At 40.2% G+C, this 19539-nt stretch overlaps 1 protein-coding gene across 4 annotated transcripts in view; it reads left to right on the top strand.

Moving 5' to 3' along the window:
* Positions 1-19539, top strand: part of MAP2K5 (mitogen-activated protein kinase kinase 5) — a 206095-nt gene that overhangs the window by 58152 nt on the left and 128404 nt on the right. For all 4 annotated transcript variants that reach the window (XM_075896856.1, XM_075896855.1, XM_075896857.1 and 1 more), the window contains 3 exons: positions 7262-7301; positions 17226-17294; positions 17384-17465. In XM_075896856.1, coding sequence (XP_075752971.1) covers positions 7262-7301; positions 17226-17294; positions 17384-17465 — 191 coding nt within the window. The remainder of the gene's footprint in view (positions 1-7261; positions 7302-17225; positions 17295-17383; positions 17466-19539) is intronic.

Genomic DNA, 19539 nt, shown 5'->3' with positions numbered 1-19539 from the left:
TTTTGATCAGCAAAATAGCTTTTTGATCAGCAAAATAGCTTTTTGAATAAAAACTTGAACTTTTGGCTGTGGTGAAGCCACATCTGGAGCATTGTGTCCAGTTCTGGGCCCCCCACTATAGAAAGGATGTGGATGCATTGGAGAGGGTCCAGCGGAGAGCACCCAAAATGATTATGGAGCTGGGGCACATGACCTATGAAGAGAGACTGACAGATTTGGGTTTGTTTAGTCTGCAGAAGAGAAGAGTGAGGGGGGGATTTGATAGCAGCCTTCAACTTCCTGAAGGGAGGTTCCAAAGAGAATGGAGAGAGGCTCTTCACAGTAGTGACGGATGGCAGAACATGGGAGCAATGGTCTCAAGTTACAGTGGGGGAGGTCTAGGTTGAATATTAGGAAAAACTATTTCCCTAGGAGGGTGGTGAAGTACTGGAATGGGTTACCTAGGGAGGTGGTGGAATCTCCATCCCTAGAGGTTTTTAAATCTTGGCTTGACATAGCCCTGGCTGGGTTGATTTAGTTGGGATTGGTCCTGCCTTGGGCAGGGGGCTGGACTCGATGACTCCTGAGGTCTCTTCCAGCTCTATGATTCTATGATAAGTTTATATAAAGTGCTGCAGAAATGTAATGCCTCCATTAAGTGTATGAAAGTTTTAGATCTGTATCAGAAAAGATCTGATTAACTCTAGACTATTTTATGGGTAAGAATCAACCCAAATCATTATTTTCTCCCCTGGTTTTCCTGTGGTTTAGACCTTCAGGCACAACTAAGCAGGCAGTAGAAGACACAGACAGAAAAAAAGAGTTTTTATATGAAATGCAAATTCATATGTTGCTGTTGAATTGCAGCTGTTCATTTCCTTCTGTTCTTTACTGTACAAAACTGCGCTCTAGTTTTATTTTGACATTGTGAGGAGTCACCTGGAATTCTTCCCCCCAAAATCCCATCAACACCCACATTATATTGATTTTTTTGTTCTGGGGCAAGTTGATCAGAATGTCTCGGATATTACCTGGAGGACACTGTTTGACCATCTTTCCTTATTTACCCTGGATGAGTGTTTGATTTTTAAAGTAGAGGTAATAAAGTTATGCTTAAGGACTTGGCTTGCATTGGGCTCTTCAGGGCTTTCACTGTCTAGAGACCTGGTTAAGACTCAAGGTTAATACAATATTTGACACAACGGTGCCAGTCTTGGTTAAAAGCTGTTCACTGTAATGGATGTAGAGAGCTTAAAATAATGAATTCTGATGGAAATACGAACAGAGAGATTTCAGTTTCCTTTATGCAGTGGATATGTTCCAAAATCTTTACGAATTGGTGTTGGTCTTGCCTGTACTTCCATAGTGTATTGTTGCTTAAAGCAATCCTCTCTGAATAGCATGCCCTTTCACTGCTAGACCTTCCCAAACCAGAAATGCCTTCCATTTCTTTCATCTCGATGTTCAGTTGTTAAGTCACTTTGTTTTGAATTCTCATGTGGTTTCTGGTAGAGTACACCACTAAGGCCTTGTGCCCTGCCTCTATATAAGGTCTATTTCTCTGCTTTTCCCATCACCATTGCTATCCAACATGCCACCTCTTATTCGTAAAGGCCATGTCTACGCTGCGGTGCTATTTCAGGATACCAGAAGTATCCTGAAATACCTCGTCACCGTCTTTTGAGCACGCCCATTATTTCAAACCATAATGGGCTTGCTATTCCAACGTCCCTGTAAACCTTGTTCCACAAGGGTTAAGGGACGTTTCTGAGTAGTGCTTTGTTTCAAAATTACCTCAAAATAAGCAACTCAGTTTGTGTAGGGTCTCTTGCGAGCCCCCCCGTTTGGCCAAGTGCTGACTCCTGGACTGCCTCAGTCTTTTAAAAGCATTGCGTGACTCAGCCATCTTGCTAAGTCACACAGCCCTCGCATGAAATCACAAACCCCTTCCAGAGTATACCTTTAACAGGGGCCCATCCCGGTGCTGTCTATAGAGTGTCTCTGAGTCCAGTCTCAGTCTGTTTCCCCACTCAGCTAAGAGAGTAGTGTCTCAAAGTCTTCTTCTCCAGGAGAATGTCCTTAACTGATCCCCACTCTGACCTGTGCTTGGTTCTGCCAGCCAGCTCCCTTGACCCTTCTCTTTTCCGGGTCTGGGCTGCAACTGAGATCACTCTAGTCCTGCAGCTCCTTTTGTAGTCCTCCTTTGCCCCTCATTGGCCAGTTCCTCCAGAACCTCTCTAGCCTCCTGGAGGACTTCTCTATGGCCCTTTTGGCCTTAGGGTCTAGCCCCATTACAGGCCTATAAGAACCCTGTTGAATACCACGGATGTTAAATTGCAGTTAATTGACTAGTCAAGTAGTTGATGGAATTTCCATCGACTAGTCGATAGGCACTTCTGCATTCCTCCTTTGAAATGTACACGAACCCCCGCTGACTCCAGGCTGCATGCAGGTGCCTGCTTTGAAATGTATAAGAGTCCTCAGCAGGGGCTCTTGTGTGTTTCAAAGGCATGGAGCTTGGCGTCAGTGGGTGACTCTCCAGCTGACCCTGGGTTCGGCTGAAATGCCATGGGAAGCCCAGGATCAGATGGGGACTCCACAGCTGACCTCGGACTCCACAGCTCTGCCTTTTTAAAACGCTTCTTCTGTGTTTAGAAGTGGTGGCCGCACAGCTGAGCCTGGGCTCTGCTGTGCAACACGGGCCCCTTTGAAATGCCGAGTCGGTATTTTAAAGGGGCAGCACCGTGGAGCCTGGGGTCACTCCCCAGCTGATCCCGGGCTCCACGGTGCTTCGACGTTTTAAAGGGGCAGTCCCGCACAGCTGATCCCAGGCTCAGTTGTACAGCACTGCCACTTTGAAGTACCTCTTCTTCCCCGCCCCCTTTTGCTGCCTCTGTCTGATAGAGGCAGCAAGGGTGGCAGGGTAGGGGATCAACTAGTTGACTAGTCAACTAGTCCTTAACATCCTTGTTGAATACATGCTTTTTATTTATTTTAACCATTTGATTTAAATCAAATACAAGTTTTTGGTTTTATTAAAACTCAGCACTGTGTTGAGTAATAGATTAATCTTATCGATGATATTGCTTCTCCTGCCCCTCCCTGTTGTGGCATTATCCCCCTGTAAATGTGTTGTCAGGATAGGGTAAAATGAAAGTTTTATTTTGTAAGCCAATAGGGTCTGATCTGTAATACGTCTAAAGCAATGGAAAGAATCCCACTAACTTGAGTGGGAGCTGGATCAGGCTTCTAATGATATAGCTGAAAGCGGGAAACATGAATTTTTTTTCCATTTGCCGCAGTGATTGTTAGGTAATGCCTCTGCTGAGAGGAAAACATGAACAGTGCATTCCATGGCATTTATTACACATGCCCAGTGTAAATAATATACAGAAATGGAGAGAAGTGAAAAGGATCTGTGCACTTATAAATTGAAACAAGACTTTAATAATAACTTTCAGATTTGTGAGTTCTTCACATTTGCATCCTGTTCAAAATTGCCTTTTAAACTTCTTGTTGCAGAACTTGGCTTACCCCTGATGTAATGCTGCCTGTTCAATTTTTCCTTAACAATAAATGATTTATAGCTGTCTCTTCCCAATCATCTGGGTTACAGCTTTTGCAGCGGTTCATTTGCAGAGCAAAAATAAAGGCTGAACACAAAAACAGAGAATTGGATTTGCTCTTCCAAGGCTGGTTTCTGTAAGGTGTGAACGCTTATAAATTCAACACAATCGTTTCCCTGGGATATTCTGCATGGTTTTGTGTGTTGGATTTTGAAATAACAGCTTATTTCTTTTAGTTGATCAGGACTGACTTAGCACAGTCTTAGAGGAGAGGAGCCTTTTCGTCATTACATTAGTGCCTGTGTATTGAACAGTGCAAACATAGTGGTTAGTAAAATATGAGGAACACAAGTGAGAAGTGAAGGTAAACAAAATAATATCTGAGCTCAGCTGCACTGAGAGATAGCAAGTAGAGCTGAGTGGTGAATAATGTCATTTCAAATCAACCAAAACATTTTAGGTCAACTCAGAACATTCTTTTAATATGCTCTTGTGTGTGTGTGTGTGTGTGTGTGTGTGTGTGTGTGTGTGTGTGTGTGTGTGTGTGTGTGATTTTTTTTTTAAAGGATGGGTTGATGTTTAAATTGAAATGCCATTTTTTAATGAAAACTCAAAAATTTTGAATTGATTGAAATGAAAAAATTTCTTTTTTGTTTTATGTTTTGGGTTTTTTTTATTATGATGATTTTTCCCCCCAAAACTGTTTGCCATGTTTCACACAAATTTGGTGATAGTTTCAGAGCTTTTGGCAAAAATCTCTGTTCATGGGAAAAAATTTCAGCTTGCTGATAGTTTCAAAGGAACCTGTGATTAAGTTTTGTGAGGCTTCCTTATGCATAAAATATTAAAAAGTGAGATAGTGTTTAGTTATACACTGCTCTGCAGTTCCACTTAGTATAGAACCCTCTTGACACTGGTGGACAACCTGCTGTACTGATTAAGCAGCTGTCTTCATTGTGGACCACGTTCTGCCATGGATTCTGGGCAAGCTATTTATACTGGAGTCAGGGGGAGCTACAGAGATATTTTACTATTGCAAAATTTTTCTTTTAAGAGCAGAAACCAACTAAAAAGTGTCAGTCTGCATTTTTCTCTGCATATTGTTTTAACCTGGTTTTCTATTTATTTATTTTCATTTAGAAAATCAGATCTTAGAATTTCACATTTTTTACATAGCTAGTTAAATTGACTTTTTCACATCCTCAGCCATCAGAATTTCTTATCAGAACGGTCCCTATGAAGCAACAGCTCTTGCCTTTGCTTTGCTTAGTTTAAATCTCTTCCATGGAAAAAATTCCATTGAAGTATCTATGCCAACTCCAGACTGGATTCTGTCAAGTGCTGAACATTGTCAACCTTTAGCACTTTGTAGGATTGGGCCATTAGTGTATCTTTAGGATGGTGTTCTGCATTGATCTTACTACCTTGTTTGGTCCCACATGTCATATTTTAGCATCGTGAAGGTCTTTTACTCAAGCCTTTGTCTTTTGGGTGATGTAGGAGGTGTAAAGAGCTGTCTCCTGGAATGATGCTACTGTATATATTATTTATAAACAATATCACTTTAATCTCTGCATATTTACCCATAGAGTGGGTGGTGGCATTTAACAAATGTGGGGAAAAAACAAAAAACCTTCAGGTTCAGCAAATTATTCTGTGGGCTTTTTAGTACATGATTTTACAGGTTTCTAAGGGTAGTAAATCTTCATATGTTATCCATGCCGACGTTAGCCAGAATGGTTAATGCCAGATTGTTGTTCTGTCTAATATCTAACAAAAATATTTTCTCCACACACTCACTAGAACAGGTAATTACTGTAGCAAGTGCAGACTAATTTGAAGTGTTAGCTGTTAATTAAAACCCTGCCAAGGTGTACCATTGTCTTTTGGGGTAACCAAAGCTCCTATTCAGACTTCATTAATCACTTTACAGTTATTTGTGTTGAGGAAGGTCAAGACAATTGAGATGCCATATCAGTCTGAAGTAAACAAATTCCCTTTCTCCCAGGTAGCATGCCATTTGCAAAGCCGGGGACACACTGTATCCATGGGCATGGTGTCATCTTTGTGGTCCTCTTCTCAATGATAATTAAATGTTAAATTGGTACTGGCAGTGCTCTGTAAACCAAACCAGGTATCTGTCCTTTGCTGGAAATTTAACCCAAACTTCCACGGATGAATTAGCGTGCATCATAATTAAATAATCAAGTCTTTCCTTTTAATTCACTTGGAAACAGGAGACCTCTCTTATGGAAAAAAGATCAGCTTTCTTGACAAGCTAATTAAGTTGCCAAACTGTCCGGCATAGTACATATTGAACGAACAGACGTTAAGCATGCTATCTCAGCCTGTTCATTTTCTTATCATTTCTGCTGATCTTGAAGTCAAAATGTTTTGCCACTCTTGGTTCATCCATAGTTACAGAGTAGTTCTGTTACTCCACCTGACCCTCATGTATTATGCATTCAACTGTCAGTCTCTGTTCTAGCTTCATTTTACAATCCAGTGTTCTGCACCTTATCTTGGCATTAAAATAATACTGATTTTGACATCTACTTAAAATATTGTCAGACCTTGTAGGTTTATGCCATTCACATATGTATCCATATTAGCCCATAAATTGTTGCTTTAAGATATTTTTAATGAGCTTTTTAAGTTCCCAAACTGTTGACAGAAATGATGCAATTAAAATATGAGTACATGATATTCTTGTCCTGTACTATGTATAATATAGTGCTAAAGTACTGTAATTCATTAAAGTTAATGCTATATAGATTATAACATAATGCACAGTATAATAAACCAGTACTAGACAGTAAGACTACTGAAGGGGAAAAAAAGCTTAAATGGTTGTGTTCACATTCAACATTTATATGTAGAATTTTTGCTCCTATTTTTTTAGGTACTTGGAATGATAAGGATAAGATTATATTCATTTTAGGTCAGCCAACTTTAAATATTTTGAGAGACAAATTGACACACGCTGCTCTTGGATTACTGTACAAATTCGTTTTAAGAACACATAGATATTAAGGTTTACGTGCATTGTTGTAATATATATATTAAGCATACTATAGATATAGAGGCAGAATGTTGATTTCACTAATATCCTGGTTGGTCTTTTGATTACTGAGAATAATCAAATCACCATTGGGGTTTTTCACTTTAATTGAAATAGTTAGGTGTCCCATTGTCTTAACTCTCAAAATGTCTGTACATTAGAGGGGATTAGTTAGTGCTACGAATCTCATTTTATATGGACAATATAGATAGGGTTCTATTATGTTTCCATTACTTTGTAAGTAACTCTGAAAAGAAGTCTGTTCTTGTGTATGTCCATGTTACTATGAGGTATAAAATTCCCTTGTGCACGTGCCTATGTACAAAACATAGTGGGATTTTTAACATAATGGGAAACTGGTGGATCATCTAAACAGTTTTATTGTGCATGAATTCATTTTTCTAATCAACTGTTTTTAAATGTAGATATCTTGAAATGCATTTGCTGTTTGGAAATATGATATGGAAGCTGGTTTCCAGTAAAAGTGTATTTATTTTCGCTAATTCATTTTCTGTGAAATCAATGTATGTGGGTGTGGGTGTGGGTGTGGGTGTGTGTGTGGGTGTGTGTGTGTGTGTGTGTGTGTGTGTGTGTATGTATATATATAAAGTAATTTTGTGTGATCTCAAATCGTTTAATTTTTCCCCTCATGCAGAGCATATCATGTCCCAAGTGGAAAAATACTGGCAGTAAAGGTAAGATATTGTAGTAATTTGCTGGTTTGGTTTGGGTTTTTGGGGGCAGGGATTTAGGACTATGGTTTCTTTCCTTTCCTTGCTATAATTATCAAACCTTAATTTGCTTCATTGCATTAAAAAGCCACAGCACGTAGTGTAGGGAAATCCCACTGCATAATCTAACAAGTCAAAATGGCCACAGAGCTCCCAGATGACCAGGTTTCACACAGTGGTAGCTGGGGGATTATTCTGCATTGTGCTTCAGGCACTGCAACATTTTTTTCCCAATTTAGGTTAAATGGGTAAATTGGAGACTAGCTCTGGTGTGTGCCATGGGGATCAAACCAGTTGGCAGTCATTTTGCTTTACCACCTGAATCGGAGAATTACAGAACTAAGTGGTAGGAAGGTCGCTACGGTCATCCTATCTCTTCCTCTGCTGATGCAGAAGCGTTCCATTGAGTGTATTCTCGTGTGCTTTCTGACATGATTATTTCCCGTAGGAGATGATTCTTCTTTCTAAGAGATCTTGCTGCTCTAAAAAAATTTTTCATAGTCTTCCTCAATTTTCCATTGATCATTTTATCTAGCTGTGTGGGTTTCTCTGTGTAAGTATTTTGAGAACCTCCGCTGAACGTTACTGTTGTATTATTATTATTATTATTATTATTTTATTAAGATAAGTGACAATCTAGACTTAAGTTTGACTGAAGGCTTTGGTTAACAAATAATGAAAACTATTTCTGATTCTACTGCATCAGTCCAGCATATGTAGAGTTGAACAATAACTACAATTTATATTTTAAAACAAAACATTTGAAAATAAGTTCCTCCTTTAACTCTAGCAGCCAAGCACTATGCATGTATGTTTTTTTTTTTTCATGATACCTCTGAAATCCACAGTCCACAGAATGCAGAAAGACATTTGCCTTTTAGTACTTGTTAATGGTTTAGCAACTTAAACAGGTAACTAAAAAAGGGAACGGATTGCTTTAATTAATTTACGGAATATTTACTTAGAAATTTACGTACAATTAAGTTTTTATTAGATGTCTATCTCTACCCATCCTATATCTAACCAGTGCTTTTTCTAACATCACTGCATTGCGTTGAATTTTTTTGCTGGGGGAAGGTGTATTTGCAGCCTAGGCTTTGAAAGCAACAATGCCATAATTCGCTTGTGTGAACTGAAGTAAATGCAGCTTCTGGTTACAGGCCTGAACCTTAAAACCTCTATGGTGAGAACTCTCACTGACTTCAGTGGGTGTTCCATGCAAGGAGGGCTTTCAGGATTGGACCCTGTTTTTCTGTGCTTTCAGTCAAGTACATCTGAATAAAATTTTCCAGCTCTTACTTTTTCTGTGGGGCAGTTACAAAATAATTTCTATTTCACAAAAAATAAATGAAATACATAAGTAAGTATTTTGATTTGACCCATTGAAAATTCACCTGCATTAGGGATATAAAATCCTGATTAATCAGTTAACCAGTTAAATATTGGGCTAACCTAATGTTGAACTGGTTAACTCAGCTGTTACCAAATGCTGGTCCGCGGACTGGTGCCAAGCTGCAAACCACTGGCTGCCAGGGTCGGGTACACCACCCAGCGCCTCCCCGCCCATTGCGGCTGTTGGGAGAGGTGTGTCCTGCCCTGCCTCTCGGTCAACCAGCACCGGGTAAGGGTGGGGTCTTCTCCTGGATGCAGAAGAGCGGTTTACTATGCAGCAGGAGGGCCATGCAGAGCTGGGCACGGCAGCCTTAGAGCAGTGTAACCTGGGCAGCGGCGCTCAGCTGGCAGCTGGGAGGCAGTGCAAGGCTAGGTGAGGGGGGTGGGGCAGGCACTGAGGGCTCCTGGGGCAGGACTAATGCTGGGGGGCTCTGGGGCTCTAAGAGGCAGGAGGCTGACACTAGAGGCACTGAGGCATCCGGGGTGGGGAGCTGGCACTGGGAGGCTCTGGGGACGGGGCTAATATTGGGGACTGGGGGCTGGCACTGGGGGGAACCCTGGGGGAGCTGGGTGCAGTGGGGCTCTGGAAACAGGAGGCTGACACTGGGAGGCCTGATGGTGGGAGGCTGTAAAGGGCGGAGCGTTTGGAATGGGGAGCTGGCACTGGGGGGCTCTGAGAGTGGGAGGTTGGCACTGGGGGCAGTTGGGTGCAGGGGACTCTGGGATCAGTGGCTGGCATTGGGGGGTAGTGGAGGAGTGGGTGGTTCTGGGGACCCAGGCTTTTTATACCGAGGACCGGCAAACCCATTCACAAACTTTTGGCATACTTGTAACATTTTATTTGCATACTGTATTTGAATATTCACTATTTGCACAATGAATATGCAAATATGCAAGTAAAATGTTACTGGTGCACCAAACGTTTGTGAATGGATTTGCTGGTCCAAGGCATAGAAAAGATTGGGAACCACTGGGTTAACTAACTAAGCGGGATCCTGGCCCCAGTACTGGGGCTGCTGCCACCATCAACTTCAGGCTCCTGGACTGCAGGAAACCTGATTCCCTTTCTCAGCTGTCTCTGCATACGGGAAGTGTTTCTGAATGACTTTCTGATCGAAGGAGGAAATGAATGAAACAAATGTTGTGCACCCCCCCCCCCAGCATGTCTTTTTTTCAAATATTGTGTTTATGATGACCGTTTATTATTGCTTTATCGACGACCATGAAGTGGGAAAACACAGGAATTAGCCATCGTCACAATAAACCAACCAAGGGTCATTTTGTATCCATAATTCTGAACAAGAATTTTTCCAGGAAATATTTTGGGGGCGGGGGAGGGGGAAGTGGATCTGAAAATGTTCTTTCCCAAGAGGATTTCTTTTCTAAAGGCGAACGTTTTTGGCTGTTAAACCCTGCCCCCGTCTTTTACTGGATGGGAGTCCTGATATTTTGCAAGCTGCTGCTCCCCCTGCGGCGACCCTTCCTCTACCCTAACCCTGGCACAAAGTTGTTCTCCTTAAGCATGTTGCCACCAACCCACTATGGGTACAAACAGCAATTGGCTGCAGGACATTGGAGGAGAAGGGAGGGGCTTGTCAGGATTAACTATTGCAAGAGAGACTGATCCTCATCCACCATCTTTCATTTGCAAGAACACCTGTTCCTTCAGACAGAGTGTATCCCTCAAGCCATAAGGATTTGACCAGTCCCCAAGGGTTAGTTAGTACCTTGTGAGTTTGTTAGCCTGGATTTTCATTTCTCAATGTTCCTACATTGATTGTCCATATTAATATTAATTAAAATGTACATGTCATTTCAAAAACTATATTTTGGGACATGCATATTGTCATGTGTTTATAACATCGTGGTCCCAAAAGTAGCAATCAGGGAACCTGCTTCTCTGTCCTTGTGTGGCCAATAATTTGCTCTGCCACTTCAAGCAAGTCACTTAATCTCTGATTCAGTTTCCCCATGAAAAAAAAGTGAGGGTATTGAAACCTTTGTCTCAGTAGGAATGTTGCGAGGATTGATTAGTGTAAAGCTGACAAAAAAAAGAGAGGCCACTGGGATCTCTGTTAAAGGAAGGGGCTTCAAAGGAGTAAAGTCAGTCTTATATGTGTGTATTTCTATCAAATGTAAATATGACACAATAGTTTCACAATCCAGGTGAATACTTGTAGAACCTGTTGTGTTGATTAGCTGCTTTGTATTGGTGACTAGACTTGAAAATTGCAAGTAGATTGAGCAGGAAAAAAAATCTGATTTTACATGTTGCAGATTGAAACCTACACCATTAGAGTCTTTCCTATAAACTTTTCTATTCGATAATGCATGCAGGATTTAATAGTTTTCTTAATATTATTTATTTTCTAATGGGGTGGGGACAGCTATCTGAGAGGATGAAAAATCCCAGCATTGTGTGTACCGTGGCTGACTGCCATTCCTCAGCTGCTTTAGTTTTTGCTGTTCTTAAACTAGCATTTAAATGGACCATTTGATTAATCATTTGTATACTGACTATAATACTCCCAAATTTCCTTTGAGTTGTACATACTGTAAAAGACAATTATGTCGCCACAGATTAAATAAGTGAATTAAAACAGAATAGCAGCTTAATTTGACCTGTGATTTTGCTCTCGTTCCCTTTAGTGGAACGTATGCCACTCCAGCAAATAGATGAAGTCATCCATGACAGCTTGTGATGAATTGCCGTATTTATACTGGATATTTTAATAGCCTCACACTAATTTAAATTGAGCACAGAGTAAATTATAATTCAGTCACTTGACTGCTTGTATTTAACTTGACAACTCATCCTTATTTGTCCTGGAGGTGTAGTGGAGAGCAGAGGAAACGTGCCCAGGTATTTCTCTTCTAGATTTAACCCTTTCCATTTGAAATGTTAAGTATTCAAACTCTCATCTGTTTTAGGCTGCTTAGCTTGTTTATATATTTGTTTTATTTTAAACAGGGGAGTTGATATTCTTAACACTCATGTCATTGTGGCATTCCATCATTCCATCCAGAGAGAACGAGCGTACAGGGTCGAAGACTGATAGACAAGCGTTCTGGGTTCAACACAGATATTATACAGAGTAGCCGCGTCACCTTAGGTAACTCACTTAGGGTGTGTTTACACTGCAGTTAAGCACCTGTGGCTGGCCCATGTCAGCTGGCTTAGGCTGCGAAGCTGTAAGGGTATGTCTACACAGCAAAGTTATTTTGAAATAACTTTCCTAACAGCTACACAAGCCAACTGCTATTTCCAAATTAATTCGAAATAGCGGAGGAGTTATTTCGAAATTGGTAAACCTCATTGCACGAGGAATAGTGCCAATTTCGAAATTGCTATTTCAAAATAAGCGCTGTGTAGACGCTTATTTCGAAATAGGGGGCCTCCAGCCCTTCCCAGAGTGCCCTGCTGGCCGCCCCGGCCACAAGGTAACTTCTGACCTGATGCCCTGCCAGAACCAGTTTCTGCTGTCCTTAAATGCGATTCAGCATCCAATCAGTGTGGACTCGCTATTTTGAACTAGCAAAAAGCTATTTCGAAATGCATTTTGTGTGTAGACGTGTTATTTCAAAATAACGCTGTAGTGTAGACATATCCTAAGACTGAAGTGTAGAAAGGCTTCAGGTAGGGTAAGGAGTTTGGGGAGGGGGGGGGAGGTGTCGTGTCACCATCTTGTTTATTGCTCCCTGTACCTGTTTGTTTCCTGGTCCGGTTCCTTTCCCTTCGTGTGTGTTCAGAGATCCCTTCTGTGCCTCCATTTCCCATCTGTAAAATGGGACTACTGCTACTTTCCTACTGTGGAGTGGCATGAGGCAGAATTTATTAATACTTATGAAGTGCTGAGTTACTCCTCAATTAAACACCATAGGAATGTCATTAAATAACAATGCATGATCATGCCCCATTCCCAGAACTCTCCTCTGTAGCTCCACTTTTGGATTATCATCTCTGCTAATTTTGAGAGAGCCATACTTGGGTCAAACACTTCTGATCTTCCATCTCAGCTCTGGCTTTTCTAAGATGTTGATAGTTGCAATTGGCAGCTCTGTTTTTCCCCTTTTGTTAATAGTGGCATAATGTTAAATCATGGCGGGGGACAGCATTTCTTGCCCAGGAAAAATTAGTTATTCCCAGTTTTAGGTATTTTCTGTTTTAAAAGCTGTTTTGTTAAGGCATACTACATTACGCATAGTTACTCATTCACTGCTGGCTACATATGACAGTAAATTCATAGATTAATTTAGGGTTGTATGAATAAAAAGTAAAACTGCAGTGGGCATAATGTTAATGTATGTAATTATAATACGGAACATCAGAATGTTTGTATAGATTTGATATTTTCGGAAAAAGATATACGTCTCATGTCTCGTTTTCAATATTATGTACATAAAAAGTGTCAAAAACATGTGGCTATATGAAAATGGCAATAATAGAGAGTAGTATGCTTGAAGCACTAAGCAGTCAGAAGCATACGGTTGCAGATACCAGTCCAAGTCTGTTTGACCATGCAGCGTTCTGCAGCAGACAGCCATGTGGTGTAGTAGTGGAAAGACTGAGCTGACTCCTCAGTTTTGAAAGGGTTTATCCAAAAGTTGAAAAGATTCTTTCTGTGCTTGATGAACTCGCTAGATGCTGATGCAGTTATTTTACCCAGTTTCCCGGGTTAAATCAGGTTTAAGCTGATATTTACCAGTGATCTGTCCTAAACTGGTTTTCTCCCAGGAAATGGCCAGCCTGCTTATGTGTTAAGGATTAATTAGCAAACTGTTTCCTTGAAATCAGTTAAACCATTCTGCTCCTGCATGTGCTGAGTAAATTCATTGCAAGTTAATTTTATACTTTGAATTTAAATTCTCTTTCTACTTTCAATATGTTCAGGAGCCAGATTCCAGTTTTCCTTTCGATGCCACACAGGTCCTTTCAGAGGTGCTACAAGGTTTATTGTCTGTGGGCAGAGTTTAAATTTTGTTTTCTTTCAGTACATTCAAGACATGTTCATTCCACTTGCGAAGGGTGCTGCCAGGTCCTTATTTATTGCCTGTGTGTCAGTGGCAATGGGCTTGGGGAATTATGTCCTCGTGGTTTGTAAAGCACTGTCCCATCCCACATAGACCTCTTGCATCTTAAAATTGACTATCTGGAAGCAAAACCCCATTGTTAGCAAAAAAAAAACCCAAATAACACTGCACACAGAGGGGCATGAGCACAGACAGAAAGCATGTTTAGATTTAGGGTAGGTTATGCCGATTTTTTTTTTCACTTTAGGATTTTCAGCACTGTAACTGGGCCAAAAGAGTATGGAGTTAATCAGCTGATACGTTACGATTAAACATATGTCTCAGATTTTCTAAAATCATTTCAACAGCTGCAACTCAGACACAATTGAATCCTGCTGGTCAATAGAGCCAGTTATACGTGTCTAGATACAGTTAGGGATGGCTTCTCTAATAATGTGGAAAACGCACCATTTTTCTTGGGCCCCTATGTATTAGTTGCCTAATTTGGGGTTTCCTGGTGATGCATTCTGGGCTCTCGCATCAGAGCTGTCCTGTGACTTTGTAATGTTTTTCTGTATGTTCCCCATCCATCTTGCATTTATTTGGAGTACATGGGGATGAAGCACATTCAGAAGTTGTAGGACAACTCCTTTGCAGGTCGTCATTAACATTAGGATGCGAGTCTGTATGTAATTATAGTTTAATTCAAAACAAGGGAAGACCTCTCTTCATGCCAGGTTTTGGGTAAAGGTGCTGTATTTGACACCAGCCATGCTAACTAGTCAGTGTTTAGACCAGTGAAGAGAACAGGGAGACTTTTTATTGTTAGTGGTATTTAATAAAAGACAGTCTTTTATTAAACTACATTAATATGCTAATGGGTAAAACTGGTATAGTGTTCCAGCAAAGTATTTTAAGTTTTTCAGACTGAAAAATGTAAGTGAATATTGCTGGCAAATGACTATTGATCTGGAGAAGTGTGTTAAATGTTTGTTGGCAGCCTTATATTACAGTTACAATTTAGTTTAGTGAGAGCTTTTATAAACAACCCTAAAGCAAACTCTTGATAGAAACTAGTTATGCTTTTCTCTTTTAGATGGGCATCAATACTATAAAATGTATGTTTAGTAATGGTCTCTCTCTTTATTTTGTTTGATCAGCAGTTTATACAACACATAATTTATTTTCTGTTAATTCTGCAAAAGTACTGCTTTTTCCCTATATAGTTGTAACTCTAAAATGGCATATGGATGGGGAAAGTAAGACTACAGATAAGACCGTGCATTTAATGTCAATCAATTTCAAATGTATTAGTGTAATGTCTTAATAATTAACCATCACACTCAAGAAAATTAATACAAATATTTAAATTAATATTTAAATAATCACATTACAAAAGGAAAAAAAACAGGTTCAACTCTTCTCCTAAATTTAAAGATGTATTTAAAACACAGCATAAAATAATAAACAAAATGAAATTACAAATGCTGGGTATACGTTGACCTGTTTAGGCCACAAAGAAAATTAACTTTCCACAATTCTTTCCTTGTTTTTTACCACTGCTGAGGCAAATAAAGGAACAACCCGTATAACTGACTTATTAATGTTACATAACAAATATTCTAATCTTTGAACCAATGGTGTAGAAGGCTACTTATTTCTCCAAAAATGACAAAAGTTACAAAATAGTAAATAGTGTGACAAATCTGCAACCTGTCTGGACCCACATGAGACGTAAATGGTTATGCCTTTCAGTAGGGGTGTCATCGTGTAGACTAGATATACGATTAACTGATAAACCTAGGCTTATCGGTTAATCTTGTCAACTATACTCATTTCCCCTCCCCCTTGCTGCCTTTGTTTCAGAGGCAGCAAGGGGTGGGGGGAGTGGGAGAAGATGGTCCTAAGGCCGCAAATTGAATTCATCCCTAAAACTTGTCTTGACGTTTCACCTGAAGCAGTCAATTAACCCACACATTTTCTTCCTGAAGTCACATTCAGTGCTGGAAGAGAAGAAGCTACCGTGGACATTTCCAGAGCCTTGCTCTGTTACCACAAGACCCAATCATTTCATCTTTTTCCTCCTGTTTTTCTGGCTGTATCCAGGGGGCTGAAAAGAAATCAACTCCTTAGTGGAGTGGATCAGTTAGCTGATGAACCTCTTCCTCCAGACATCAGGGCATGTTCCATTAGCCACCTGCAAGGCCGGCTTTAGAAACATACCAGGGCCTGAGACATGTAGAGTAAATCACGGACATGTGTCAAACTTTGCACCCTTGTCGTGGCGATTAGTTCTGATGCCAGATTCGAGAATGCTGTACGTCATTCACTAGCTGACTAATGCAGTTGGTGCTTCTTCTTTGCACTGTCCAGAAGGGACACTGCAGGTCTGTACAGAGGGATCCATATTGACACACGCTTGGAGACAAGGGTCCTACATCCTCCAGTAACAATGGTTTTTTGAGATGATGTAGTCCGTGCAGATCCCACAACCTGTCCTTCCTCTCTGCTTTTTAGGAGTTTTTTGGTCTTTAAATTGTGAGGAACCTGAGGGAGAATCGTTGTCCCTTATTCTGATGCTTTGGTACAAAGAAGTCACAGGATACTGGACTCCATGACCTCTTGAGGTCCCTTCCTGTTCTGTGATCCTATGACACATGCATGGCCCCTGACATAAGCCACTATTCAAAATACTTGACGCACATGCTGTTACAGTGGTGTCTGCACTGACTTGCACGGGAGAATTCGTTCAAATGCTGCAGCACTTGCTTAAAATGTGAAAAGTATCACGGCTGCTTTCTGAAAAGTTTATCAGGGTCCTAGAATTGTATGTGTTTTATTGCCAGCCACAATTGACAAGTGCTCATCCCATGACTGGAAATCTTCTAGGGTTGCCAATCCTACAGGATTGGCCAGCCATCTCCTAGAATTGGCACTTAACTGCCGGTGACTGTTGAAACCAATCTGCAAATGACATTACATCATGTGGGGAGAACCTCTCCCGGAACAGCTTCAGTCAGAGGTGGCAACCCTAACATCGGTTGATTCAAGTTCTGTTATGCATCTACCACAGATGTGATTTACATTGTTTTTCTGTGCTGCAACAGCCCTGTCTGAAAATGAGGATAGTACATTTGTAGATGTGTTCGGATATATGATAAAGTGCTGGAGTGAAAGATGGTATTCTGGAGTGAAAGATGCCTTTGTAAATTCAAAGTGTTAGGTAGTCATGCCTAGAGCTGTTGGAGTAAAGTATTCCGCCGACTCCTTCGGGTACTTGTGTGGCCAGTGTAGAAGTTTAGCTTGTGACTAACGTTTAAAAGTAATTTTGTCCTTTGGATTCCCTTTTCCTTTTCTCTGCCATTTCTGGCTCTCACAGTCTCTCTCACAGACACACTATCAATATATGCTGATGATCTGAATTCTATATCATTTGCTTGTATTTTATTTCAGAACAGATAATGATTCTAATGTTTCTATTTTCAGCTCATACCTTTAGATATTACACTGGAGCTCCAGAAGCAGATTATGTCGGAATTAGAAATCCTTTATAAGGTATTCTTTTTATAGCACTTTTAATTACGTTTGTCTGTAGTCTTTATGCAAAGGGCTTTTTTGAATAGCTTGCTTTCTTCTTTTTACAGTGTGACTCATCTTATATCATAGGATTCTATGGCGCTTTTTTTGTAGAAAACAGAATTTCACTATGTACAGAATTCATGGATGGTGAGTTACATTTTTTTTTGTAGTATTAGTAGTAAAAAAAAAAAAAAATCTCAGAAGGATAGTCGTGTTAGTCTGTATCTGCAAAACCAGAGAGGAGTCCTTTGGCACCTTAGAGGCTAGGAAATTTATTAGGGAATAAGCTTTTGTGGGTAAAACCTACTTCATCAGATAAATTGGAGTGGAATTTACAGAGGCATGAGTGTATATAAGGACAACAAAAGAAAGACATTTTAAAAATATGTACTTCCTATGTGTAGGATATGATCATTTTTAAAGGATGTTGGAATTACTGCTTCACATGAAATATTTCATTATACACAATATTTTTCTGAATGTAATTTCATTTACTTTTATTGAAAATGTAAATAGAATAGAAATAAATGCTAGTTTAATCTGTGTTTTGATAGTTGATTCTTCCATGCAATCTGTCTTCACTGACAAAACAGCTGTTCTTTTCTTTTAATGTTTCAATAGCCAAAACAGATTTTCTTTTAAAGAAATCTATTAACCCAATGTCCTGTGTGTTTTCAGTGAAAATTGGTTCTTAATTGCAAGATAACGAATTATTTCCAACACATCTGTTTAGTTTTGCTGCACTAAGTTTCCTTGGGAGTGTACCCTTATTTCTTCCAGTATGAATCTTTCAGTTCTATAGTACTCCCTATCCTGTGATCTGGTTCCAGTGTCATTTTGGAGATATATTAGCACCTTTACATTAAAATGTTGTGCTTTGACATCCTTGGATAAAAGGCACTTTCAACAAACAAAGCAGCCTTATGAAAGCGATTTATAATCTTTGCTATCCTCTGTCTATCAAGTCTGGGAATCTCGATTGCATGTCTTCCACTGTCTGGTGCATGAGAACTCAAACATTTTCCAACATCCTGCTCTTAGTTTTATGTTGTTATTATGTCGCTGAAGCAATAATCCATGACACTCTCTGAATTTCTCGTGAGTCAGCATTTTTTGGCTGGGCCAGGATTTTTTTCTCTAAGGTGCGGTTAAGTTGGATATGAAGATATAGATGTCTTACAAATAATTAATAATATAGCCAGGCAATGATGGCTTTCTCATAATGCATATAAAAGACATTACTGTGCAGCTCTTTAAAGACTAACAAGATGGTTTATTAGGTGATGAGCTTTCGTGGGCCAGACCCACTTCCTCAGATCAATATTGATCTGAGGAAGTGGGTCTGGCCCACGAAAGCTCATCACCTAATAAACCATCTTGTTAGTCTTTAAAGAGCTGCATAGTCCTGTCTTTTGTTTCAGCTAGACCAGACTAACACAGCTGCATCTCTATCATAAAGCATATGAGTATCAATGACCATTGTTGGCTACTGTCTTTCACTGATGATCGCAAAATAAATCTTTCATAGTTTTTATACATTTATGCTTATTAGAATAATCTGTTTTACAGTCTAGATATGATCATTCTTTTTGCTCTTCCCTTTCTGAAGTTCTTTACAACCTGTTTCAGATGAGTTGTGGGTCTGATCTTCTGTAAATGCTAATTTGTGTGTGTGTGTATGTATGTGTGTATACATATATATATATATTCAGCATTGATGTTCTTGTACTATACAAACATTACTCAATGCATGTGGTTTTCAATATCTGTGCTCTCGTTAATGAACTCAGGCATACGGAACATGCTGCTGGAAATTTGTGTACAAATTGGTATTTACGCGTGCATGTCACATGATGGGCACACCAAGTAGGGAAATATTTGGAAATGCTACAATACACCTCTGCCTACAGTCTGAAGATCAGGAGCTGAGTGCACTCAGGCAAATTAAAAAGTGCCAGAAGTACCTGCTTGTAAATCTCTGCCAGTCTGAATTCTTGTATAATTCAGGGGTTGTCAGGTTGGGTCAGGTCGTCCCCGGGGCTGGAGGGATAAAGGGCGCCCTGACGGCAAGGTGGTGGTGCGGGTTCCCATGTGGCCTAGCGGATAGGGCACTCACCTGGGAAGCACGGGGTCGTGAGCTCTAGTCCCAGGTCGGGTCATCCCTAGGGCTTTAAGATGTGCATATTTCATGATATTATACAGCACAGGTATTTACTGACCA

The sequence above is a fragment of the Pelodiscus sinensis genome, chromosome 14, assembly GCF_049634645.1.
Source record: "Pelodiscus sinensis isolate JC-2024 chromosome 14, ASM4963464v1, whole genome shotgun sequence".
In the NCBI taxonomy this organism is placed as follows: Eukaryota; Metazoa; Chordata; order Testudines; family Trionychidae; genus Pelodiscus; species Pelodiscus sinensis.
This window is presented reverse-complemented; position numbering and strand designations above follow the sequence as displayed.